Here is a 25196-nt window from a genome sequence, read left to right as displayed (position 1 = left end):
CACGATCTTGCTCTATTTTTCTCTTTTTTTTGTCATCCTCATGCTAAAACCTTCTTCAACCTGCTTTTGTGGACTTTTAATTTATTGCCGAAAACTTGTGAGCATGTCTGCGTGTCTGTGCACAGGACACCAAAATTGCATCTCTGGAGCGCAACATTCGCGACCTGGAGGATGAAATCCAAATGTTGAAGGCAAACGGCTTGCTGAACACGGAGGACCGTGAGGAGGAGATCAAGCAGATGGAGGTCTACAAGAACCACTCCAAGTTTATGAAGACCAAGGTAGGCGTCATGCAAAGAGGTGAATACAGATGAGCGAGGCTGCCGCGTTTAGCATTTAGCACCATCAGCAAACTGTCTTGTCGGCAGTAAATTCATCAATGCTGTTTTCTCAAAAGAACTGCATGCATGGGAATACTAATCAGCCCCCTCAAAAAATAAGAAATATTATTCAGCTTCTTTAATATGAAGCTTCTGCTCCTTATCACACTAATACGTCTCTCTCCGGGGGACTCATCCGTCTCCTTGTAGCATTAACTCTTTGTTTACTCGCTGCTTCGTGTTAGCGGACCAGCCGCAGATCAGTTCACAGTTTTGTTATGCTATTTTTAGACTTTTTTTTTCATCCATCATGAATAGGGATGATGTATAATACATGATGAATGCAGGGAGGGGGAGTCAGTCTCAAATGCATTTTTAATGATAGCAACTTGTGTTGATGAAAATAGCGCCAGAGCTGTACTCAGGAGATTGAGCATTGTGATTCCAGTGTGTGTGTGTGTGTGTGTGTGTGTGTGTGTGCGTGCGTGCGTGCGTGTGTGCGCGCGCGCGCAGATTGACCAACTCAAGCAGGAGTTGTCCAAGAAGGAGTCGGAACTGCTGGCTCTGCAGACAAAGTTGGAGACCCTCAACAACCAGAACTCGGACTGCAAACAGCACATTGAAGTGCTCAAAGAGTCTCTCACTGCCAAAGAGCAACGGGCGGCCATCTTGCAAACAGAGGTAACGTGAAAACTGTTGTGGCAGTAGGTCAACAAGATAAAACAAACAAAATGACCTTTACTAAGCAAAATAAAATGGCCTTGCCTTGAGCCTGAGGCAAATAATGTCAGCAGGCCCTACAAAGGTCTGACAAAAAATCCACTAACTTAGCACATAAGGTTTAGGCTTCTACTGGAAGGCAAATCACAAGAGGGTGTGCACACTTGTGCAATCACATTATTTCACTTGCTTTGTTTTATTTCCCCTGTAGAAAATTCAATTGAGTTGTACAAGTTTTTTTAATTATTTATTTGGCTTTGTCTCATTTTTTTAATATCACTAAAACTTGCCATTTCAATAATAAAAAATAATAATAAAAATGCCCTGCAATCACATTATTTCACTTGCTTTGTTTTATTTCCCCTCTAGAAGATTCAATTGAGTTGTACAAGTTTTTGAATTATTTATTTGGCTTTGTCTCATTTTTTTAATATCACTAAAACTTGCCATTTCAATAATAAAAAAAAATAATAATAATGCCCTGCAATCACATTATTTCACTTGCTTTGTTTTATTTCCCCTCTAGAAGATTCAATTGAGTTGTACAAGTTTTTTAATTATTTATTTGGCTTTGTCTCATTTTTTTAATATCACTAAAACTTGCCATTTGAATAATAAAAAATAATAATAAAAATGCCCTTTGCCTGAGCCCATTTTTAGTTTTATTCATTGATATTTCAAAACGAAAAACTCTTTCATTTTCCAGGTGGATGCTCTACGTCTGCGTTTGGAGGAGAAAGAGTCCTTCCTCAACAAGAAAACCAAGCAACTGCAGGACTTGACGGAAGAGAAAGGCACCCTTGCTGGAGAAATCAGGGACATGAAGGACATGCTGGAGGTCAAAGAAAGAAAAATCAATGTGCTACAGAAAAAGGTATATTATTTATATTTTCATTATGATGCTTTGACTTTGCCACCAGGTTACAGAATATTATGTATATATATATATATATTTATACGTATATATACTATGTGTGTGTGTGCGCGCGCGCTATAAATACTTCCAGTTTCTCAGCCTGACCTGCTCATGCTTTCTCTATTGTTTCCTTCTGTTGTGTTATTCTTTGTTTCTTGGTCTGTGTTAACTTTAAAATTTAGCACCTCCTGCTCACTATTTGGTGTTAATGTTCTGTTCCTCCTCCTCCTTCAGATTGAGAACTTGCAGGAGCAACTGCGGGACAAAGACAAACAGCTAAGCAACTTGAAGGACCGGGTCAAGTCTCTGCAGACCGACTCCACCAACACCGACACTGCCCTGGCCACCCTGGAGGAGGCGCTGTCAGAGAAGGTAAAGCGTTGTGAGGTTGCTGGTTTCACAAGAACACAAAATGCCAAATGATTAAGTTTGCTGATTCTTTTTTTGTGTCATCAGGAGAGAATCATAGAGCGTCTGAAGGACCAGCGAGAGCGGGAAGATAGAGAACGTCTGGAGGAAGTAGATGCCTACAAGAAGGAGAACAAAGATCTGAAGGAGAAAGTCAACAGCCTGCAGATAGAATTAACTGAAAAAGAGGTTGGCGAATCGGATCCTTGCGTTTGCTCTCGTGTCTTTACGGCTCAACGTTCCTCTCTGTGCACCTTTCAGTCCAGCCTCATCGATCTCAAAGAACACGCATCTTCACTGGCGTCTTCCAGCCTCAAGAAGGATTCCAAGCTCAAATCCCTGGAGATCGCCATCGAGCAGAAAAAAGAAGAGTGCAGTAAGTTGGAGACGCAATTACAGAAGGTAGGTGTGATGATATTCCCTTTGGGCTGATGCCAAAAGTTTCTTATGTAATCTTGGAGAATTGAGGGCTTTTAATGAGCTCTTCCATCCCGCCGCTATCCCCTCGTGCGCTCCTCTGCATTTGTCTGCGTCGTGTTCAGATGTAACCATGTAGAACAAAGTGCTGCTGTTGTCTCCTGCCTCACTCTGACTCCTAACACGTCCTCTCCCATCCCTGACTACTCCCCCCCCTCCCTCCCCTGCTCCCTTCCTCTTGCAACATAGCAAGCTGAGCAGCTTTTCAGTCACGTGAACAATCCTGTAAGTTCCTCCCTTTTCGTTTGAGCCACCACACGGAACGCATGAGGACGCTCAAAGATTTTGGGATGTGACACATGGTGCTCATCTCAGCACACGTGGCTCTGCTTACACCCAGATGCATGTCGATGGTTGCACTGTACATGGCGCTGAAGGAGCTTTTACATTGGGCAGCTAGTCTTTGTGCTTGTCACATCTGTGCTGAATCTGGTTTATATTTTCAAATAGTTCACTCAATATACTGTGAAATGATTTATGCTCACTTTTGCATTGACGCCATCTTTTTTCCGGCACGGTGGGCGACTAGGGTGTGCCTGCCTCACAATTTCAGTGGTTTTTAATCCAGGCTCTGTTAATCCTGTGTGGTGTTGGCATGCTCTCAACATTCGTGGGTTTTTTTCCGAGTATAGATGTGCGATTTTGGTTCATCGAAGATATGAATAATGTGAATGGGAATTGTTGTTTGTCTTCATTTGCCAATTGGCTGGCAACCGGCAGAGGGCGCACCCTTGACCGAAATCACCTAAGCTAACTTTGACCTTTATTAGCACTTTTGAAAATGATTGAATGGATGCAATTTCGCTGATGGGCATGTGGTGAAGTGTTATTGTTGCTTTGATTTCAAACTAGCTTATTATGGTCACATTTGCTATTACAAAAAGCTGACATTTGAACAGGGGTGTGCAGACTTTTTATATCCACTGTGTAAATGTGTACAGCATAAGGATAGTAGGAAATATAATAGTATCTTCTCGAGGCAACGCAAACAAAAGAACGGAAAATGCAACATAAAATAGTTCTATCATCTTTTTTTTGACAGTTTTCAATATTTTATATTTCTTTTCAAATTTGCTCAGCCTTTTTGTATCTGTATCTTGGTTGATTCCTCATGCTTAACAAAAACATAGTGTTGTTTCAAGCGGCCGCCGCAAAGATTGTGTAGCTTTCCTGGTTTTGCATGACACGATCAATGGACTTTGTTGCATGTTGTCACTTCAGTGTTGCCAAGCTTCTCGACTGCGCGGGGGTGGTTAGCTGCGGCCTTAAGCGCGGACGGCCTTCGCTGCTGCAGCGGTTGTCGTGTATGATCTGTGTTGATGTGTGGCTGTTCCCCTCACGTGTACTCGAAGGACTCATGATGCTTTCTTTGTCTTTGTGTGCTACACAAAACCCACTCCAGTGTGTGTGTGTGTGTGTGTGTGTGTGTGTGTGTGCGCGCACAAAATGACTGGGAGTCTCATATTGGCGTTAAGTTGTGCTAGTTTATTGCTCCATTCAACTTAATGAGCCAGCACCACTAATGACACCCTCGTGTTATTTACTCCGCAACTTACTTTCAGACAAACAGAAGGGACGAGATAAGGAGATGAGATAATATGGAATTTTGTATCGCCCAGTTAATTGAGTCCATCTTTGTGTGTTTTATTATGTGTTATTCAGAAAGCCCACGAGGTGGAGCATCAATCGGGCTCGAGAGGGAACCCGGAGTACATGGACCGAGTGAAGCTGTTGGAGAAGGAGATGGGCTACTATAAGGATGAAGCCAGCAAGGCTCAGACGGAGGTGGAGAGGCTCCTGGACATTCTGCGGGAGGTGGAGACTGAGAAGAATGATAAAGATAAGAAGATTGCAGAGTTGGAAAGGTAACAATGACATAGGAACATGATCATCTATCATGAGAGTTGATAAGAGTTGCTGGAAGAGTTGCATTGCACTCTTCCAATCAAATCCATTCTTCAACCTGACCTGCAAAATAATTTATGCCAACAATGGATAAAATCGGCTCAAAACTTTAAAGAAACTTTCACATCAAGAATTGGGTGTGTCTGCAGTCAAGCAAAAGGAGAAACTTAACAAACTTGACCTGGTTGTTTGGTTTGGTGCCTTCAAGAACATTTTATACAATTCTCCATCTATATTTGTTGATGGTGAGAAGCAGAGTCATTTGCTGTAAATGTAATATCGAGGAACTTGTAGCACAGTGATGTGCCAAAGTTTTTAAAAATATTCGTCATGTTAGCGCCATACAGTGGACAAAGGGGGCAAAGAAATCATAATGAGTGATTCCAACACTGAGGAGCATTTACTGTTTCATGAGAAACTTGGGCCAATTCTGATTATTTGGAAAATGGTCGGACCCTCGTCGCTAATATTTTGCTTTCCTGTAGGAAAAACGTGCCTTTGGAAATATCAAATCATTTTTAACAGTGTATTGTTTTGCTTTTTTGGAACATCACATTTTCTGAGACTGCGATTTCAGTGGCTTGTGGGTGTATTGTTCCGACTGGATCTTCCTTGGAGGTTCAGCTGCGGTCAACAGCTTTGTTCTGCAAAATTCATCCGTTCACATTTCACTGTGGAGCTAATCATGATTGATGAGACAATGATCACTTCCTGTTGATTAATTGGGTGTTCTTCTTTGCCCACCTTTCTGCCCTGCTCCTTTTTCTATCTCCCTTTCTTCCTTCCACTCTTGACCACCTCTCCCATTGAATATTTGTCCTCTTCAATTTCATCTTCCTTGCAATGCCGTGCTGTATTGCCACAAATCCTCCACAGCCCCCCTCACACCGCCCCTCGGCCCACCCCCCGTCTTAGCGGCAGAGCCCCCTCTGAGCCGCTCCCCTCTGTGTCCGCCGCCCCCCAGCAGATAGGGGGCATGGTGTGGGACTTCCTGGGAAAGTGAGTGCTCTGCCTAGGCACTCAAGCTCGGCGGTGCAGTCGGTGGAACGATTGAAGGATGCTTGCGTCAGTGACGTTCATCGTCACATGACGCAAACATCCCCTGCATTATTGTTTGCTTTGATTTTTTTTTGTGCTTGCTTTGCTGCCTTGTATTGATTTTTGATTGCTTGAAATGGGTTTGTTTCTTTGTTTCCTATCTAATTCATATCATAAATTGGCCACTGCTTGTTTATTTGCTCTTTTTTTTTGCATGTAGCATTTGGAAACCAGAAAAGAATTTTGAGGAAGGTCCACTATGAAAATTATTTAATTTGCGAACCTTGACCTACATTGATAAATGTGTAAAAGTCTTGGGACACTCTTCATTTCATTCAATGACCTTTTAATTCCGTCTGAATCTGGATTTTTGGGGGATTTTAGACGTGACTGGATGATATTGGCGTAAAGGAACTTGACCTTTAACCCCATGGAACACCTCTGGAAAACTATCTGACCTGTAAAGTTGTCACACTTCTTCCTGGTTCAATAGCCAGGTGTCCCAATACTTTTATCCATATAGTGTCACTCATGTCCAGACTTGTGTCTGCATCTATAATTAGAATAGATGGAGTTATAAACAAATCACACCAGGTTCGAGACAATAATATTTTGTAATTATTTAAATCCATTTTTTTTTTTGTAGACCAAAAGAATAAGATGTCTATTGTTTGCATTTGTGTTCATCTTGGTGTGATTTCGCCTTCGACAACTTTCAAGCATTTTAGCCTTACTGTTTTTAATGTTTTACACGCAAGCACACCTCATAAATGTGCTGTGCGTGTCTGCGCGCGTGTGATGTTATTTTTGTTTCGACACGCTGCTCCTTTTAATTTCCTGCCACCCATCTGTTCACCTCAACACTCCAGAAGCATCAGCCACTCTCCTCTCCAAGTGCTGCCCACCTTTCCTCTTCCTCCCACTTGGCCTAAGCCGCCTTAGCAGATATTAAGACCCAGTGGCCTGCATGCAAAGTGTTCATTCGTTCGTGAGGGGCTCTTGTAGGTACGGTCCAGATTCAAATCCTGGTCCCTCAAACGTCAGGTCTGTCCAACCCTGCATCCCAAAGCGGTTCTCTCCTCAGCGCTGTCTCACTTGTTGAGTTCCATTCCTCTGCACCCAAAGACCTTTTTCCTCGTCTTTTCCCGGGCTGATCTTTGCTGTCTGATTGCATGTCTGCTTCCCTCGGCAGCAGATGCACACGGGTCAGAGGTCCCGAGTCCAAAGTGCATCACGCAATGGCCGCACCCGCTCTCGCAGACGGGGTGGCGGTCTCCCGTGTTTGTTGACGATGAACTTAAGCAACTTTTCTACCGAGCAGTACAGCTTAGTTCACCGTTGTGAAAACTTGGGGGATGTACTTGTGTAACCGTAGCAACCGTGGAACTCCAGGGTGGAGCTTGATTCACCGCTGGTGGGTCAGATCGGGTTACAATGTAAAATTGAGGATTGTTACTGCTGGGTGGAAACATGACTTGAGTGTGTTCATTGTTGTTCTTGGTCTAATGTCTTGTCTTTCATTTTTCTGAATTTCCTTTACTGCTTCCAATGTGTTTTCCACTTGTCCTGTCGTCTATTTTCTACTATCCCCCTCCCTCACCCCCCCATCTGCAGTTTAGCGCCCAGGTAGGTGACATTCTTGCCCACCTAAGCCCTCTTCTAACTCCGGTGCTCCAACTTGTAAGTTTGTTCCCATTGCTAACGTGAAGCCATCAAGTCATGTGTGACGTGTGCTTTCATGACAGGCACCATTCAAAAAGCAATTTGATTCCAAATGTAACTCATCCTCCACTCCACTGCTTGGATGTGTGTTACGGTTTTTGTTCTGTGAGTGAGTATATCAAACGCTCCTCCCACATCTACTTAGCTTTTACGGAACTCCTCGAGAATGTTTCTTATGGGAGAGTAGTTAGCGGACGAGAGGTGATTGACGGCGCTTAATCGTGAGTACTTTTACAGACAAGGAGGCAAAGACCCGACCAAGAAAGGCTCAAACATCAAACTGGGACCCCAAGGGGACAAGAAAGGCTTGGGACAGGATGGCCGTAAGGACAGCTCCTTGGAAGGCGGCCATCACTCAAAGGTGTGTTTCTTGCTCGGATTTATTTGGTCATGTGACATTCACAACTCATCCCGTCAATCAGCTGGAGGACCTGATGAACACACTTGAGAGGACGAGGCAAGAACTGGATTCCACCAAGCAGCGTCTCTCGTCCACTCAGCAGTCACTGCAGGAGCGGGACAGCCACCTCACCAACATGAGGCAAGAGCGCAGGAAACAACTGGAGGAGATTCTGGAGATGAAGTGAGTGTCATCACAGCCGCTGCTACTTTTCAACTCAAATGACCTTTGCTCATGTCACTGTTTAGAACAATCAAACGTGTTGTCTAGATGCAAATCGTGACAGTAGAGAAGAGCTGCTGCACCAAATTTTGCATTCATTTCACCAGCCTGAAAAATTCCCATCAAGCATACTTAGTTGCCAGGCAACCAACAGAGACACCGGAAAGGATGGATAATTGACATGACATATTACCTTTATGCAGACAACAAGCTCTGCTGGCTGCGATTAGTGAGAAAGACGCTAATATCGCCCTGCTGGAACTGTCTGCCTCCAACAAGAAGAAGACCCAAGAGGAGGTGATGTCCCTGAAGCGGGAGCGGGACAAACTGATGCACCAACTCAAACAGCACGTTCGTATTGCAACACGCAACTTGAATGATTCAATGAATAATACTGGATGCTAATCCGGCCCTCATCTCGTCCCGCAGACCCAAAGCAGAATGAAACTGATTGCAGACAACTACGAAGACGAACAATATCATCCGCACCACCCGCAGCCCCAGGCCCCGCACCCTCAGCAGCAAGCTCAGAGCCAGTACGCCCACCTCCCCCACGCCCAGCAGGTCCCGTACGGGCACGTCCCTCACATGCAGCACCCCCAGGCCGCCCCGCAGCACCCGCAGCAGCTGCAGTACCCTCACTCTCAACATCCGCAGCAGCACCCGCAGCAGCACCCTCAGCCGCCCCCCCAGCACTCACAGCACCCGCGCCCCCCGCAGCCCCAACATCCGCACCTCCAGCACCCGCCGCAGCAGCATCCGCACGGACATCTCCCGCCGCATGCCCAGCACCCGCACGGCCCTCTCCAACAGGGGCCCCACCCTCAGCACCCTCAGCACCCTCAGCACCCTCAGCACCCGCATCCTCAGCATCCTCAACATCCTCAGCACCCTCAGCACCCTCAGCATCCTCAGCCCCAACACCACGGGCAGCATCCACGCCACCCGTCGCCTCATCATCGCGGAGGTCCGGGAAGAGGACCCCCACATGCTGGCCACCGCCCTTCCCCGGACCAGGTTAGAAGTCACTCACGGTCTCAGGTGCTTGTCTGACTACGCTTCTGTACTCACCTACCTTCATTGTATTCAAATAGTAAAGAAAAATACAAGAACTTATTGTTTAAATTTGACTATATTCATAGTTTAAACCAGAAATAAAATAAAATAAAAATGGCTTACGAGATGCTGTATAATAATGTTTTTTTGTCTTTTTTTCCCCCGAATGCATACCTCGAACGACAGGATGACGAGGAAGGCATATGGGCATAATCGTTGCTATGACAACCAAAGTTCAAAAGTTGTTTTGAGGGGTGAGATTTTTTTTTTTTGATGGTTCCAATATTTTTTGCTGTTTTGTTGTTGACCACGTAAATGTTTTGTTTTTCAGATGACTCAGCCACTACTGGGGGAAAAGCAGCCAGAAGATGATGTTGAAATTTGATGACACTGACAAAACGTTTTTTTTTTTATCTTACTCAGCTAGGAGACCTTTTGTTTTTTTGTTTTTTGGGAGGGGGAGGAACGGGGTTCCCCGAGATGCGCAAGACAGGCGTTGGGAAACTGACAGTCGAGCGGGTAAGTTCAAACCATAAATCAGGATAATCAAATCAAGTATTCTGCAGCTACTTTTCCTTTTATGCCTTTCAGGTGACCTTGGAGCAGATCTTCTCAGCATGGAACAGCTAAATAGAGACCCTACGCCTCCTCTTCCTTACTATCTTCACTTCATTTGCCCCATGCTGAACATGGGACCTCCTCAGGAGCTTGCAAGACTGGTCTCCACCTTCTCCAAGATCCTTATTCTTTCGTCCTTACTTCCTTCTCATGATTGCTTCAAGGTCATGGCTGCCATTGCTGTCTGCTTCCCTCAAGCCTGACTGACGGACCACCATCGTCACTGCCCCGCCCCCAAATCATGGCATCATAGCGACCGTGAGCCCTAAATATCTGAGATAACACACAAACAGACCTCTTTTGTACCTTTTTAGTGGCGTCACCTTCTTTGAGGAGCTGATAGTCAACGTGCCGTGTTCCAATTAAGAATAGATCGTGCCACCCGTGGAGACTTAATGTGATAATTTTTGGAAGAGGTGCCTTGAAACGAACATAAGGGTCCTCCGGCTCGTTTTCGCTTGATTTTGCCATCATCTTCATATTACCTCATTTCAATCCAACAAAGTGGGGGAGAAGAAAAAAAAAAAAACAATCAATCTATGCAGACGTCAGTGTTGCATGAATTAATTTCACTCACCATCTGTATTCAAAGTGTCAAAGTGGGCAAAAAAAAGTGAGATTACGAAAGAGACTATGCACCTACGCACCTCTTGTTGTTGCAGGATATTTTTGTTTATTTTCAACTCATGGTGCTCCTGCTGCAGGTGCTCGATATAAATGGTGTCAGTGAGTCAAGGGATTTGCTTCTTCTACCGCTGAGTCATCAACATTAGCGGTCGACAACTTTGTACATATGTCACAAGGGGCACTTTGCGATCAATTGAAGAACCCCAAAGAGGATGAAAAACTATAAATACAACAATTAGGAAGAGTTGTCCTGTAGTAGATGTTTTTCCTGAAAATTCCAGCCACCCATACTCCTCGAACTCGTCCGTCTCTTCCACATCTCCTAAACGTAGCGACCTAGCTGTCCCTCTCAACAAGGTGGCCTCCTTCAAAAAAAATGTACACATACAGTATATGATAGATATGCATATATTATACATAGAGAGAATCTATAGAGTGTGTCTATATGTGGTCAGAAAATGACAAGATTAAAACAAAAAAAGTTTTCTTTTTTTACCGAAATGGATGGGAGAGGGTGAGAAGTGTATTATAAGTGTTTTTTGTATATCTAGAGAAAAATCCTGAGTGGAGAAATGAACATTCCCTGTCTGAAAATACAAACAGTGCAAAAAAAAAAAAAAGAAAAAGGAGGAGGGCAGAAATGCTCATTTATTTAAATCTTTGTAGAAAAGAATTTCACATTCCTTTGGCCTGTTTTACATTCCTTCCACTGTCTTTGTGCGGAGGTTTTCAAAGTGTGAGCCAGAGGACAGCTTGGGAAGAAAAATTAAACAATCTATTTTTAAAGCTGTGACGATAATTTAAGCATGTTGGAGATTTTTTTTTTTTTTTTTTTTTGACATGTAGTGAGTAGAGACTGTATGTTCAATTTTAAAAATCTCGCCTCATTTAAGAGATTTTCCAACTTTTTCCACATGTCAATTTCTGCAAGAAAAATGCTGTGACAACTTTTAGGCTTAATTGTAGATCACTTTTTATTTTGTTTTATTATTTTGTATTTTTTTTTCCATTTTATGTTTAGGGGAGGCTCACTGTTGCACACTTTGAAAACCTCATGCTTTCACACTCAGTTGGCTTGTGGCGACAAATCAGATCAAGAGAAAAAAAAAAAAAAGAAGAAGAGAGAGAGGGAGCTCTTGTGTCCGGATCTGCATTTTCTTTCTCGTGACTTTTCTTATTTGGTCGTCTCGTAAACGCAAGTGGTGACATGTTGTTACACTTTAGTGGAAACTGAATTAGACTGTTACTGAACTCCATTTCTCCCCCCATGGTGTCCTCCTCTCTATTGGCCAAGTGTTGGTTGGTACTATATATATATAAATATAAATGTATTTTTCCAATCTTCCACAATTAAGGCGTCATCTGCTTCCTACGTGAAGCTTCCATCGTCTCTCACTGACCAAAAAAAATCTCCAAATTGTGTTTATGTTTACAACTACAAGACAAATATAATCATAAGTTTGTGTTTTATAGGGGGAAGACAATGCAGACAGAGGAGCAAAAAAAAAAAAAGGAAGAAAAATCAATCAATAAATGAAATCCTCTGACTTTACCATCGGGAGGACAGAGTATCCTCTCTATTCAGGTCCTTATCCACTGAATACTTGAAGTAGGGGGTTCTCCTACCGTGAAATATATCATTTGCATTTCAAATGTGCCCATTTGTGCTGATTTATTTATTTATTTATTTATTTATTTATTTTTAACATTACGTGCCAATGGGAGTGTTGACGGGAGGAAGGATGCAGCCAGATGCCTCCAGAAATGCAGAGCCTAAAAACAGTTTCACTTTGTTGTTGTTGGGTTTTTTTTTTACTGTAAAAAAAGAACATTTATTGAACAAATCACTGTGACCAATGCCAGAAACATTTTATTTATTTTTATTTATTTTTTTTGCATTTAGTTAGCTTTTTTTTCCCTATGATTTCCGCTTGTCACCGATGCCAGTTGGAGGCTGTACTATTTGTAAAAGTCAATGTTGTTGAGCTGTACAGTGCCGACCTATAGGAGCAAGTTTAATGTGAGTGTCCAGCATGCTGAATGATTCCTCGTGTGAGCGTGGAGCGTCATTCCTCACTCTTGCATCGTGGCGGTGTGATGTCGGTGTTTGAGAGTAATGTACGTCTCACTGTGTTAAAAACTCCGACTCCCTTCCTCAGTAGCCAGCCTGTTCATTTTTGTGAGAGTGCAGCATGTTTTTAAGATTGCTGGTGTAAACGTTACTCAGAAAAAGAACGCGTGGGTGAATGCGTGGCCTTTTATGATTTGTACGGCAACGAGCGTGGGTGCAAGTGCGTGTGCTTAAAATACTACATAAGAGGAAAAGTCATGTAAAACAATTTGTTAAAGGAGGAACCTAGTATAAAAGAAAAGTGAAGCATGGATCCTCTGTGATGTTTCCTGTTTTTAAAGCTAGGAGGACTGCTGTCGTCCTCTGTGCCCTGGTTTGCTATTGTATGTGCTGTAACCGAATATTACTATTGAGTGTTGGCCAGCTTGTTTATATTCATCAAATAAAAGTGACTTTCTTTCTGTCAACGCACTTCATTAAATCCTTAACATGGCTCCATGTTATCATTTTATTCTTATACCATAATATCTACAAAAGGAACTTAGTTGCTAAAATTCAACTATGAACTGAACAAGTTCATTTTAAAACTAAAATTTCTGAACTGCATTTTGAACTAGTTTGTATAGAAAATGAATTTTCCCAACACTGGTCCAAGGTTACCCATTTCCAACCATTTTTTGTCTTTCTACCTTCTGCCTTTCTTTTTCCTCCTCTGGCTAGCTCACACAAGAGAGTTTTCATCTGGGAGGGAAGCCGGAACAGATGAAGACCCTGAAACAGCTCAGGCAAGCCGCCAGGGGTCTGCACCACGTCGTGGTCAAATGTGACCAGAAGAAAACGTTCTCCAGTCCTGCCTTGCTGTTTGTCCCCAAGGATGAGGCACAACGAGGCCATGAACACATCCGAGTACGGAGACTGAGGCGTGTTCCCGTCTCCTCCATCGAGTGCTTCCCGATGCCATTCATTCGCCAGCCCCAAAGCTTTGCGAGTCAGGACGAGCACCGCTCGGCCTCCCAGGTTCTTCACGTGAAGCAGCTGGGAGTGAAGCCATGGAAGGGGCCCCAGCTTGACCTGCTCCATCCTGCTCCACTGGTCCACAGACACACTGAAGCCCTGACTCTTGAGAAAAGAGCCCAAGCCACAAACCTCGGAGACGCCGTCGCGTACATCTGGCGGACTCAGGAGGACTATGTGACCTTTTCTGCCAACTTAAAAAAAATAAAAATAAATAAAGCCAAAAAGATTGAATGCAATCTAGAAATGTAAAAGATAATATGATCACTTACTCTGCATACATCCTCTTTGTAAAGATCGGCTTGCCAATTCTGTGAAATAAGATGAATAATAATCAGCCACATACTTTGAAAAAATTACAGTATTAAAAGCATAGCTTGAACGTACTCTTGACAAAGTTATGGAGAAGACACAACATGAGTGCTGTCAAAGTGATCACCAACAAACCAGCCACAGCCAGCAGATTCCAGCGCCACCTGGCCGCTGCAATGACAACAACAAAAAGAATAAAAGGGAAATCTGCATATTTCATATTCCTGCCTTAATGTATGCAAACTTACTTTGACGATAGCAGAACAGTCCCAGGTGAAGGTCCCCTCTCTTTAAATGCACCTGTGCACAAAAATTTAAACTAACCATACAGAAAAACCCCATAGCTAATTCAATTCAGACAATGGATAAAAAAAAAAAGAATGCTTGGGAATGCTTGAGAAAATTCTTTACCATCACACATGGTGACAGCTGCAGATTGATGTCTTCAAAGACACCTAATTTCACCTGCAGAGACACAATTTTTAAAACTAGGGTTAGGGTTTCAAACTAGGGTTTAGGGTTGGATTGCAATTGGGTTTTAATCAAATGTTTTGAAATAGATTCAAAACCGAGGTTCAATTGTATACACATTCACACACACATGGACAGGCAGACATTAAAACATACAAGAATATATGTAAGGTGGTATCTTACCCATTGGTTCTTCCTGTTTTGCTCCCATGTTGTGTTCTCCAGCTGCTGCCGAAAGCCTTCAATCTCAGTGCATTGGTGACCCCCATTCCACCCACAGGGCCACACTTCCCCTTCCAGCCTACAGGGGGCAGACAAGTTCCACAGCAGCATCTGCCCCTTGTCGTTCATTCGACCTTGACCCACAGAGACGGTCAGGTTCTGCCATACGTTCTTCTGAAGGAACCCTGATGGTGAGGTCCAAAATTAAAGATACATTTCATTTCCACTATTCACTATGATGGTCCGATTTTGAGGTGAGGTTTTTTTACCTATTTTTTTATAGGGGCAGCTCAGAGAGCGTCTCGGCTTGTCGTCGTCATCATCCCAAACCTGCCGAGGCATAATTTATGTCACACATACAGAATAATTTGCCATTCATGGACATGTTTGAAATTAAAGTTGCAGTACCTGGAGACACAAGCAGGGGGTCACAGAGTACAGTGGGATGGTTTTACGCTTCCAAATCTAAAAGAACACATAATATCAGAAATCAACCATCCATTCATGCATGCATCCATAAATAAACAATGGCAATATTTTTAACACACAGTCTGTTGTGCAACGCTGACCTGGCATCTTCCATCTTCTTCATACTGGAGGCACACTTGGGTCCTTCTGGCAAAATTCAGCTCCACTTGATTTCTTTTCTGGTTAATTACACTGCTGACTGTGGGCACTGGAAGGAGGAGTTCATTGTTTATTTTCCTGCAAACAATTTCAAGTTGAACATACGTATGTGCGCTCACTCACCATAACACTCTTTGATGGATATCTGCAGGTTTTGGGAGCAAACTGCAGAAAGGTGAGATGAGTCAGTGTCATAAAAATGTTGTGGGTAAGTTTAACATGTAGTTCAAACCTTCAGTGAGAGAAGGAGCCACTACTTCTCCAATGGGATGCATCTCTTTGGAAGGATAAACATACACAATACTGCCGAAGGTAACTCCAGATGGATTCGTAATCACCAAGGATACCTACAGAAAAGGGAAATACTATGACCACACTCTGCACTTATTGGGACTATGATTAAAACATTTAAAAAATGAAAAAAAAGAAACAAAAAATACCAGTAGTCATAATTTACATTTGCAGCTTTTTGTTTTGTAGGATTGACTGCGAAGGCCACTCTCTTGCATGCTGGAAAGGTCGGTGGCGTTTTGTAACATAACGTCACGGATGCTGCTGCGAGAAGAACGACAAAAATAATGCAATAATTCTAAAAACAAATTAAAATATATATATATAGATGAATCTCTTGAAGTCAATTGCCACCTATTGACATTGTTGCCATCCCTGCATCCATTTCAGTGTCAGAACTTGACTGGAGCCTTTTCGCCACGTCTTCAGTCACATGGATGGCGAGTTCAGCTTCAATCAACAGACAAAACTTGCACAGCGCCGTGTCCTTGCAGCAAGGCTCCACTTTTGCTGTCACCTTCCGGACATCCGCTGCATCACTCTCCAGGATGCCGAGCGGCAACTCAGCCGCCACTGTGCATTCAGAGAGACCCTAAATGAGTCCACAAACCACAAATAATAATAAAATCACTTTTTGTTCAACTAAACACGACAAATTACACGCTCAATTAGTGAGTAAATAAAAGCTAGATAATTTCTATCACTACATGATAATTACAACTGTCAGCTTGTCTATACAACAGTGACTCACTCACATTGTTTATGTAATATAGTTTTTCTTCAGATGTCCTTGTTAACATAAGCCACCAATTTCTTAGTTGTAAAAATGTACCGACATACAATGAACGCAGAAAATACATCAGTGATAGGTGAACCACAATATAGCGGGGGATATATACTTTTGTGACGTTTGTTTTTGGTGGCGTTCTGTCTCGAGTATAAAATATGTGCCTTGGCTAAATAAAGTTTAGATAACACTAGCGGACAATATGAGTGAGAAAAAATCAAAAAGCTTACCTGTGAGCATGTGACTTCCGAGTCGTCATATTCCACCCACCCACAGGCCGTGTCATGAAAAGCCAGCAAAAAACAACAAGCAGGCAATCGAAAAAGAAACATGTTGTCAGAGTCAGCATGAAGAGCTAAATAGTTTTCTTTCTATGTGTGTGCTGGGAGTGTCACTCGCTGTTTTCCACTGCGTGACTTGAGATTGGAGATTAACAAACTGGCTCTGAGTCAATACAAGCTCGATCTGCTTGGTTTCACTTCCATCTGGGGAAAAGGGTCACACAAAAACTGACAGGTAAGGAATTTGCTGAATAGACAAAGTCAACTAACACAAGTTTTTGTAGCTCCAGCAGTTTAGATCAGAGTTGTGGATACGAACACATTTGAAAATATACAGAAAGTAAAAAAAAAAAGAAGGTTATTTACCCTTTTGTAATCCGTGACAAATAATCAGCGTCCGCATTTGATTTGTCGTGGGAAAAAACTGGAACGCAAGAGAACTCACACCCTCTCTGCCGTTTTTTTTTTTTTTTTTTTTTTAACTGTAAGTGGTTCAAAGTCCATGTTTATGATGCATAGCGCAGCTCCACCTTTGCAAGCATCAATAGCGCCTCCTCGAAATCTTGGCAACATAATCGTCTTGATTAGGCAATGGCATTTCAGTCTTAGTTGAAGAACTTGTTCATCGTGTTTTTACGTCATGATTCTTTTTTACGAGACAAACCCTCGGAGAAAATTGCTCGGGACTGGTTGGAGCACATCTTGTTGCATGTACAGTGTAGCTCACCTGAAAGTGGTGAACGCCTAGTTCTTCTTCCACCCACATTCCAAAAACACGATTTATTCACCGTCATTTATACTGTTTAAATGACCCATAATTAAAAAAAGACTACACCCCGTCACTCATCAAGTCACTTTCACATCTGCGATTGTTCAATTAACTGAAACTGGGCACCAATGTTTGACCTGATTTGACTAACTGCTATTGTATTTGTTGATTATAGTGTTATATGTTGCATAGTTATAAATTATGTTAAATAGAAGTAAAAATAAACGTGTCACTAGAGCACTCATAATTGTATAATCATACAAATATAAATGATTTATATGAATTATCTATAATAATGATCTAAAGGGGATTATTGCAACAAAAACTTGATTAATCAGAATATTTGAAAGGAAGAGCATGAACTCCAGGGTTTATTGTTTCTGATATTAAGAATGTATGCTTGTCACTCAGCCATAATTCTCATGAAACATATCTGGAAGACTGGCTCTTGATTAAATAGATTGGACAGTGAAACCGCTGAGCTGTGATTGTAGCGCTGACTCAGCAGGCGTGAGCCAGCAGGGCATTATCACAGCCGGGGAAAAACTGTAGTCAGCAGCCGTGGTTCTAGGAAACAAAAACATTGTTAGAGCACACACTGACTGTAAGCCTTTAACAAAATTACAAATAAATTATGTAAAAATGATCGTTACCTGGAAACTATGACTTCCTGGTCTTTGATTTTAAGTTTTAGCATATGTGTCGACACGTGTTCATAAACTGCTGGCTTTTGTGCTGAAAAGAATAAGAGGAATCAATGAACTAGCAGAACATAAATTCATGCACATCAAACATACTAAGCACGCTCGAGGATAAAAGTAAACAACTAAGAATGTGGTTTCACAAGTTTGCATTTTCTTTTAGGTAAGCAAGAAACATTCAAACTCCCTTGCCAGCATTTAAAGTCCCTCGGATTAACCCCAAATTAATCAAAAATATTCAAGTAGGCTGCACTTACTTTGGATTTTTCTATCAGACTTTTAAGGTGGGATATATATATATATATATATATATATATATATATATATATATATATATATATATATATATATATATATATATTTATCCCACCTTAAAAGTCTTCAGGTGTACATATATATTTTAATCCTGTTCTAATTGTTTTGGTAGCTCAAAACCTTGCCATTTGAACAGAGGGTGTGTAAACTTTTGAAACTATATCCACAGTCGAGAAAAACCCACCTAAAATTCCTCCGGCGTTATCATCTGAAGGCCGCTGTCGTAAAACCGGCCAGAGGAATTCTTCCCCAGCGCTCCCATGATGCAAGATGATCAGGCGTGTTTCTCCAACTGTGATGTCAACTTCCAAGTTCCGTTTAATCACTGTCACACTATGAAAAGCATTTTTTTGACATCAAACATCGAATGCAAAGTTCAGTTCTGAATCAAGCGGCCATTTTCTTAAAGCAAAATCACCTTCCAAAAATCACCGTCTCCTCCTGTCCCGCCTGCCACGGTATCATCTGTTCAACTTGTCCATCATTAGCGGTGACGCCATATTTGTTAACAGTAATCGTAATGTCTGGATTGAAGTGGACAACTATTATGCGGAAGCCTCTTTTTCCATCTAGTGCACCGTTCACAGAGAGGCCTAGTGCAGAAGAGACGCACAACAACTTCATTTTGATTTCTAATCAAAGGGAACATTCTGGCACGTTGGACCGACCTGTACTGGGGACGTGAAGGAGTCGAAGTGCAGTGGAAGCGGTGATATCAAAACACAGTGGAAGCGATTGATTCTCAGCCGGCAACAAAAAGCGGATTTGACGTTCAATAACTGTAAAAAAAAAAAAAAACTGACAATGAGACGTCGCATTAAAGGACACAATTGTATCACGCTTACCATGTGGTAATGTTGCAGAAACCAAAGGAAAGTTTTCAGAAAGGGCGGTCTGTCCGGGCAAATCAACTGCAACTACACACACAGTTTATGTCATCTCTTGTAAACATACAATTATGTATCTTAACTAATCCCTTTATTTTAAAACACCATCTTTTACTGGCACTTGATCACATCATTGATATCATGACACTTGCCTTCCTGTATGAAGTCATGTGAAATGCCTGGCACGGAAGCCACAGGATGAAGACTACCTGGAGAGCAACAATCAAACTTGGAATGAAAGAAAACAATGACAAAAACAGTAAAAGGCAAATATATATTTTGGAAGAACAGTAGCCACAATATTAGGAACATCTCAGTCAATATGATGCAATACACTTCTGAACCATTGCAAATGATAACAAAACACATATGGTGCCTTGAAAATAGCAATAAATTAATTTGATGCTTTTTGTCACTCGTTTTGTCATTCGTTGTGGTCATTCAGGTGTGTGTGTGTGTGTGTGTGCGTGTGTGTGTGCGTGTGTATCTTATAAATTTCTACGTGAGCTTTTAAGTCATACAATTATGTATCTTAACTAATCCCTTTATTTTAAAACACCATCTTTTACTGGCACTTGATCACATCATGTGATATCATGATGCTTGCCTGAGTCAATTGAAATGCCTGGCACGGGAGCCACAGAATGAAGACTACCTGGAGAGCAACAATCAAACTTGGAATGAAAGAAAACAATGACAAAAACAGTAAAAGGCAAATATATATTTTGGAAGAACAGTAGCCACAATATTAGGAACATCTCAGTCAATATGATGCAATACACTTCTTAACCATTGCAAATGATAACAAAACACATCATATGGTGCCTTGAAAATAGCAATAAATTAATTTGATGCTTTTTGTCACTCGTTTTGTCATTCGTTGTGCTCATTCAGGTATGTGTGTGTGTGTGTGTGTGTATATGTGTGTGTGTGTGTATGTGTGTGCATTGGCCACTTGGGGGCAGTATCTTGGTGTGAGACCGGTTAGTAAGTAACGTGCTAGTCTTAACCACTATTTTGGGTAAATAGTATTGTAATAAATATCACAAATATAATCTGATGGAAATTTCTAAATGAGCTTTTAAGTCTTGTTAGTACTTCAGCAATCATTTGTTGTGACATCTTACCATGAAAATCTGGAGTAGCTGTCAGAAAAACAAAAAAGGCAATTAATTCGTTATATATATATATATATATATATATATATATATATATATATATATATATATATATATATATATATATATATATATATATATATATATATATATATATATATATATATAATAAATGTAACTTATGTAAGTTAGCTCAGCAATCGTTTGTTGTGACATCTTACCACGAAAATATGGAGTACCTGTCAGAAAACCAAAAAAGGCAATTAATTCATGTATATATATATATATATATATATATATAATAAATGTAACTTTGTTCAGGTTTTTTAAAAAAAGGAGAAAACACACGGAGAACATGTTGTCTTGTCATTTGTTGTGACATCTTACCATAAAGTCTTTTACCTGTCAGAAAATACGAAAAAGCAATTAGTTCTTTTTTTTTTTTTTTAACGCAACACATGTCGTGTAAATGTTGTCATCATTAGTGCTCATGTCATACCACCTGGTAATCCGCTCCTGCCTGCCACAAAAAGTAGCAAAAAAAAAATTATTCATATACCTAATGCTATAATATGGAAAATGATACTACTATTACTCATTCTTTGCAGAGGACAAAGCATATATGAATTCTGTTATACATATTATCAGTCAACATGTGTTGCTTCACCACTGCTGTTTAAATATCAATTTCTTAAAGGGTTATAAGGCTGCAACATATTGTAGATGCTTTTTGACACCTCCTTATATTTACCTGAAACAGGTCTGCGATGGTCTGCAAAGACAGAAGACAATTTATTGAATGTGTTCCATTGTATTTTAATCCACGTTAATAATACTCACATTTTGCCATAGAGCCTCCTAAACCTGGACTGGCTGGAGGGCCCCTCGGCAAAGAGCCTACGCCGGGGCTTCTCAATACTAAACTGGGACTTTCGGGAGGCGGCGGACCTTCCTCGCTGGGTTTGTGAAGGACTTCCGTCTTCTCCTTTGTTGGCTTGGTGACCACCATGGATGTAAGCGGGGTGACAAAGTTGTACTTGAGTGACAGCCTCAAGGTTTCATTCTTCATTCTCTCCTTTTCATCTCCTGAATACTGCAACCTATGATGACGATTGCGTGTGAGGATAACTCACAAGAAAAACATCTTTTTTTTTCCTTTTTTTTTGTTACAGCCCTATTAAAAAGTACTGACTCTTTCTCCAGGAGTTGTTTGACTGTCAGGTAGGCCCAAACCCTCTGGATATTGCTGTCCGTTGACTTTGTTGTGCTGTCCTTCTCAGAGAAAATGATACTCGTGTTTTTCTGCGGCATAAGATAGAATTTTGAGTCCAAGTCACTTTTAGACAACCACAGCTGACATGATACTCACCGAAATAGCCAGGACACGAGGGACGAAGGCGTCAATGTTGTTGTCGGCGAGCTGACCGGCCACCACAATCTCGGAACCATTGTAATACTGACTGAAGTTGGTCTGGGTCAGATTGGTGCCACCGATATAGATCATCACGACATCCGTCAAAAGGGGAGTGGCCACCTCGTCATAGAATCCCTGATGGAAAAGACACCTTCTTAGTCTTAGCCACAATCAAACAAATTTTTAGTTTTATCATAGGACATTTTTAATATGGAGGATGCAGTTTGAAAAATGTACCTTCAGCTGCAAATCGGCATCAGCGTCAGGATAAATACGGCGCGCGGCACCGTTGTTCAGCAAAGACAGCTTCTCAAGAAAACTAAATTCAACATCAAAACCAAATCCAAGACAGTAGAGTGGGAATTTGTTTTGAATGGCCTCCATCACGTTGGAGTTTATAGACTCAGGATTGGTTACACCTGCAGGCAGGGGCAGCAAAGACAAAAACAATTTTGTTTCAGAAAAAAAAAAATTAAAAAAAATCAGACAATGTGAAATGACAATAATCAAACTAATTTTAGAGCATTTTAAAAAAACACACATACTCTACACAAGTTTGTTATGTGATTTTAGTCAGGAAATTATAATATTGAACATCCTAAAAACATATTTAAATGGAACACAAACAGTTGGCTCATCATGATTGCGTCATTTCCCGTGTACTAACCTGAGGTTGGATCTCCATCAGTGAGGAGTATGAGGATTGACGCTGAACCTTTCCTGGGATTCTCATTCAACATACGTGACCCATCCAACAACGCATCATTAATATTTGTACCTAAATGAGGCAAAACAACATCAACACAACATTTCTTTGAATACTTTGTGAATACATTACACAGAAGTACACAGTGGTCAAAAAGAAAAAATGAAACTACCTCCTTGCTCTCTGATCTTCCTTGCGAATTCTTTGGCGCTTTTTACATGTTTTGAGTTGGCCTGAACAAGTTCACGCTTCCAGTAAGACACTCTGCTATCAAAAGTGATGAGACCAAAGAAATCGTCTTCGGCCAGGTCATTCAGGATATGGAGTAACGCTGCGCGGGTCTGAGACAGTTTTGAATTTTTAATCGTTTGGTAGTTTTAGCCCACTGGAAAAAACAAACTTAAAAGCCAGTACCTGTTCAATTTTCTTGCCATGCATGGAACCACTTTTATCGATGACAAAGACAACGTTCTTTGGAATGCGAGGAAGCTCTGATGGCGCAAAATGATGGACAAAATATCCACTTGATGTCTGATGAACAAACAAAATTGAAAAACAATCTCTTGAAGTACGTGACACCATATGCACGAAACAGAACAGAACAGACATGACTTTCCAAGTTTTTGTTTTGTTGTGCAGGTATACCTAAGGAATTGTCTGGAAACTATATTCAATATTGATAGTTCCTTTTACCTTGACATCCCCCAGTGACCGGTTTCTGTTGACATCATAAACGATAACCAGATCTCCGTTCATACCCTCTTCTCCACAATTTTCACATGATTTCTGTTGCTCCACTGTCGGGTAGAAATTAACCGTAGCCTGCAAAAGTTCAATGCAAAAATCAGAAAACGAATAAAGACGAACTGAGAAAAAAAAGTCTCTTTTATTACAACTTCTGTTCTAATATAAACTATATCACTTATCCAATCAGCTAGAGCTTTTGTGCTAAAAAAAATATTAAAAACTTTGAAAGTTTTATTTATTTATTTATTTATTTTTATTTATTCATTTATCTTACCTGTTGGTCTGAATGTGTTTTGGTGATGGCGTCCGCCAGAGCGCCTGTGCTCAGTCCTCCTTTAACATCGATGAAACTGATCCCTGCATTTTCTTGTATGTTCACATCTACCTGAAGTTTAGGATAAAAAAAATCGGACCAACGTGGTGATGTCAAATTATTGAACGGACTGTACGTTTGAACAGGAGACACACACCTTGAAGTCTTTGACAGGCTGCATGGGTCGAGCGTGGATCAGCAGCTCGTACTTGCCGAGCGTGCGTTTGAGTAGTTCCTCGTACGTGAGTTCAAAGGTCACCTTTTTTAGAGGGGCCACCGTCACGGAGGTTTTAAACTCCTCGAGAGTCCTCCCAACTGAGCTGTGAAGGGTACACAAAAAACATTGAACCTGCCCTTTAATTATTTTCTGTAATGTTCAAAGTAGACTTTAAAACTCGGGTTATGGTTTCAAACCAAAGGTAGAATTTTCAACAATAGGGTTTCAACTAGGGTTAGGGTTTCAAATGAGGTTTAGGGTTTTGACTATAGGTATCACTTTCAATAATCCTGTATTGTACCTGACGATGCCAGCACTTTCACCGCGGGACACGGCGTCACTGTACTGCCGCTGAGCCGCTTCTTTGGCCTTCACGACACCATCATACATCTGGCCGTCGATAAGCCTGGAGATGGTCAAGAACATTTCAAGGTCATTCCCTATTTGTTATGTTTCATTTGTTTAAATGTTATCATTGTTATTCTTCTCGTTTTGCTTGAATGACTTTGCTGTTACTGAGGTTGTGCGCACTGTCACCACCTGAGGGCAGTATAACGCAGATATATGTACATACTGTGGAAACTGCTCCTCAGTAAGCTGCAAAATATTCTTCATTTTTTCACCGATAAACAAATATATCGCATTAAGTCTTGTTTTATTATCTGCCTCATGTGTTGTGTCTCATTGTGTTCAACTACACGTTCAACTGCACCCACATCCTGAATTTGGTGATGAAGGCATTCTTGGGAATCCGGACATGGAACTCTATTTCTTGGGATTCATCCTTGCGATTGACCACACGGCTGGTGATGATGGTGGTGGCGTAACGGCTGGTCACAGTGCAGTTGATGTTAAAGTTGTAGATATCCCAGTCATTCTGTGAAAACAGTTAGGGAGGGAAAACAAGGCCTCATTGGTCTGCCGGTCAGCAGAGCAAAGATCAAATTGTTGTGGGACAACAAGAGTGGTGTGGTGAACATTAACTCTCATTGGTTGAAGGGAAAACTCCCTAATTTCTTTTACTTTTCACCGAGTGTAGGCTGAAGCAATGACTTTATGTCAATACATTAGACAGCACGAGACACAAAATAATTGTGTACACACGATAAAACGTCAATTGTGAAAAAATGCCTGTGAAATTGACAAAACAGTAAACAATAATAACGAGGTGGAGAAAATGCAAGTAAGACTTCATTTGCACCAATATTAAATTACCTTATACTAATGTGATTTTAAAAGTACAAATATGTTAAAAGAATGACATTTTTTAGAATGAACATAAAGCCTGATTGTAGGTGTTATGTTTGTGCGTGTAGTTGACATCAATCATCCTACCTTGGGTTGCGTGATGCCAAAAGCCAAAAGTAGCCCAAAGATGCTGACTTGCAGCGCAGTTCTCTCCATGGTGGCGCCAATCCGAGTGAAGCCAAGACATCCCAGAGCTGCCTCTTGTACTCAAACACAGCCACCGATGTGGTCAGCAGGGATGTGTACATAATGTCAA

General features: G+C 41.4%; 3 protein-coding genes and 1 long non-coding RNA gene across 51 annotated transcripts in view; 2 read left to right on the top strand and 2 right to left on the bottom strand.

Annotated features, from left to right (window-relative positions):
• Positions 1–12967, top strand: part of erc2 (ELKS/RAB6-interacting/CAST family member 2) — a 25673-nt gene extending 12706 nt beyond the window's left edge. Inside the window, exons 6-21 of one of the 2 annotated variants that reach the window (XM_088390942.1) lie at positions 126–281; positions 834–1001; positions 1747–1914; positions 2191–2328; positions 2413–2553; positions 2626–2766; positions 3031–3066; positions 4504–4706; positions 5623–5745; positions 7744–7867; positions 7929–8089; positions 8332–8479; positions 8558–9169; positions 9371–9438; positions 9516–9703; positions 9776–12967. In XM_088390942.1, the coding sequence (XP_088247068.1) occupies positions 126–281; positions 834–1001; positions 1747–1914; positions 2191–2328; positions 2413–2553; positions 2626–2766; positions 3031–3066; positions 4504–4706; positions 5623–5745; positions 7744–7867; positions 7929–8089; positions 8332–8479; positions 8558–9169; positions 9371–9397 (2346 nt within the window). In that variant the 3' untranslated portion in view covers positions 9398–9438; positions 9516–9703; positions 9776–12967. The remainder of the gene's footprint in view (positions 1–125; positions 282–833; positions 1002–1746; positions 1915–2190; positions 2329–2412; positions 2554–2625; positions 2767–3030; positions 3067–4503; positions 4707–5622; positions 5746–7743; positions 7868–7928; positions 8090–8331; positions 8480–8557; positions 9170–9370; positions 9439–9515; positions 9704–9775) is intronic. The other variant, XM_088390941.1, reaches the window with a different exon arrangement.
• Positions 11420–17457, bottom strand: il17rc (interleukin 17 receptor C). 3 transcript variants are annotated; one of them, XM_088390992.1, is made up of 15 exons: positions 16872–17457; positions 16455–16709; positions 15792–16029; positions 15604–15701; positions 15379–15493; positions 15270–15311; positions 15089–15195; positions 14928–14984; positions 14789–14849; positions 14481–14704; positions 14238–14291; positions 14075–14126; positions 13902–13997; positions 13787–13825; positions 11420–13708 (listed from the first exon to the last, which is right to left on the bottom strand). In XM_088390992.1, exons 2-15 carry the CDS (start codon positions 16554–16556, stop codon positions 13077–13079), a joined length of 1917 nt encoding a protein of 638 aa, XP_088247118.1. In that variant the 5' UTR covers positions 16557–16709; positions 16872–17457; the 3' UTR covers positions 11420–13076. The 3 variants fall into 3 exon arrangements, with proteins under 3 accessions (XP_088247118.1, XP_088247119.1, XP_088247120.1); XM_088390993.1 differs by having other exon boundaries at positions 15604–15698; XM_088390994.1 differs by lacking the exons at positions 15792–16029; positions 16455–16709; positions 16872–17457 and having other exon boundaries at positions 15587–15695.
• On the top strand, positions 16410–20407 carry LOC148390808 (uncharacterized). The gene is made up of 2 exons (XR_015861508.1): positions 16410–16740; positions 18933–20407. It is a non-coding gene; the product is annotated as an uncharacterized LOC148390808 (long non-coding RNA).
• LOC148390807 (inter-alpha-trypsin inhibitor heavy chain H3-like) lies at positions 17617–25196 on the bottom strand. Of its 45 annotated transcripts, none has more exons than XM_088390943.1 (26): positions 25028–25196; positions 24409–24569; positions 23994–24098; positions 23633–23795; positions 23437–23547; positions 23109–23237; positions 22830–22946; positions 22588–22756; positions 22377–22487; positions 21947–22128; positions 21665–21844; positions 21488–21597; positions 21136–21395; positions 21047–21067; positions 20795–20815; positions 20644–20697; positions 20464–20534; positions 20305–20371; positions 19785–19832; positions 19330–19386; positions 19136–19207; positions 18959–19069; positions 18709–18883; positions 18475–18623; positions 17928–18009; positions 17617–17841 (listed from the first exon to the last, which is right to left on the bottom strand). In XM_088390943.1, exons 1-26 carry the CDS (start codon positions 25094–25096, stop codon positions 17727–17729), a joined length of 2910 nt encoding a protein of 969 aa, XP_088247069.1. In that variant the 5' UTR covers positions 25097–25196; the 3' UTR covers positions 17617–17726. The 45 variants fall into 45 exon arrangements, with proteins under 45 accessions (XP_088247069.1, XP_088247080.1, XP_088247073.1 ...); XM_088390954.1 differs by having other exon boundaries at positions 20305–20322; positions 20517–20534; XM_088390947.1 differs by having other exon boundaries at positions 20683–20697.

This window comes from Syngnathus floridae, chromosome 11 (assembly GCF_059516105.1).
Source record: "Syngnathus floridae isolate MCC-2025c chromosome 11, RoL_Sflo_1.0, whole genome shotgun sequence".
Lineage (NCBI taxonomy): Eukaryota > Metazoa > Chordata > Actinopteri > Syngnathiformes > Syngnathidae > Syngnathus > Syngnathus floridae.
This window is presented reverse-complemented; position numbering and strand designations above follow the sequence as displayed.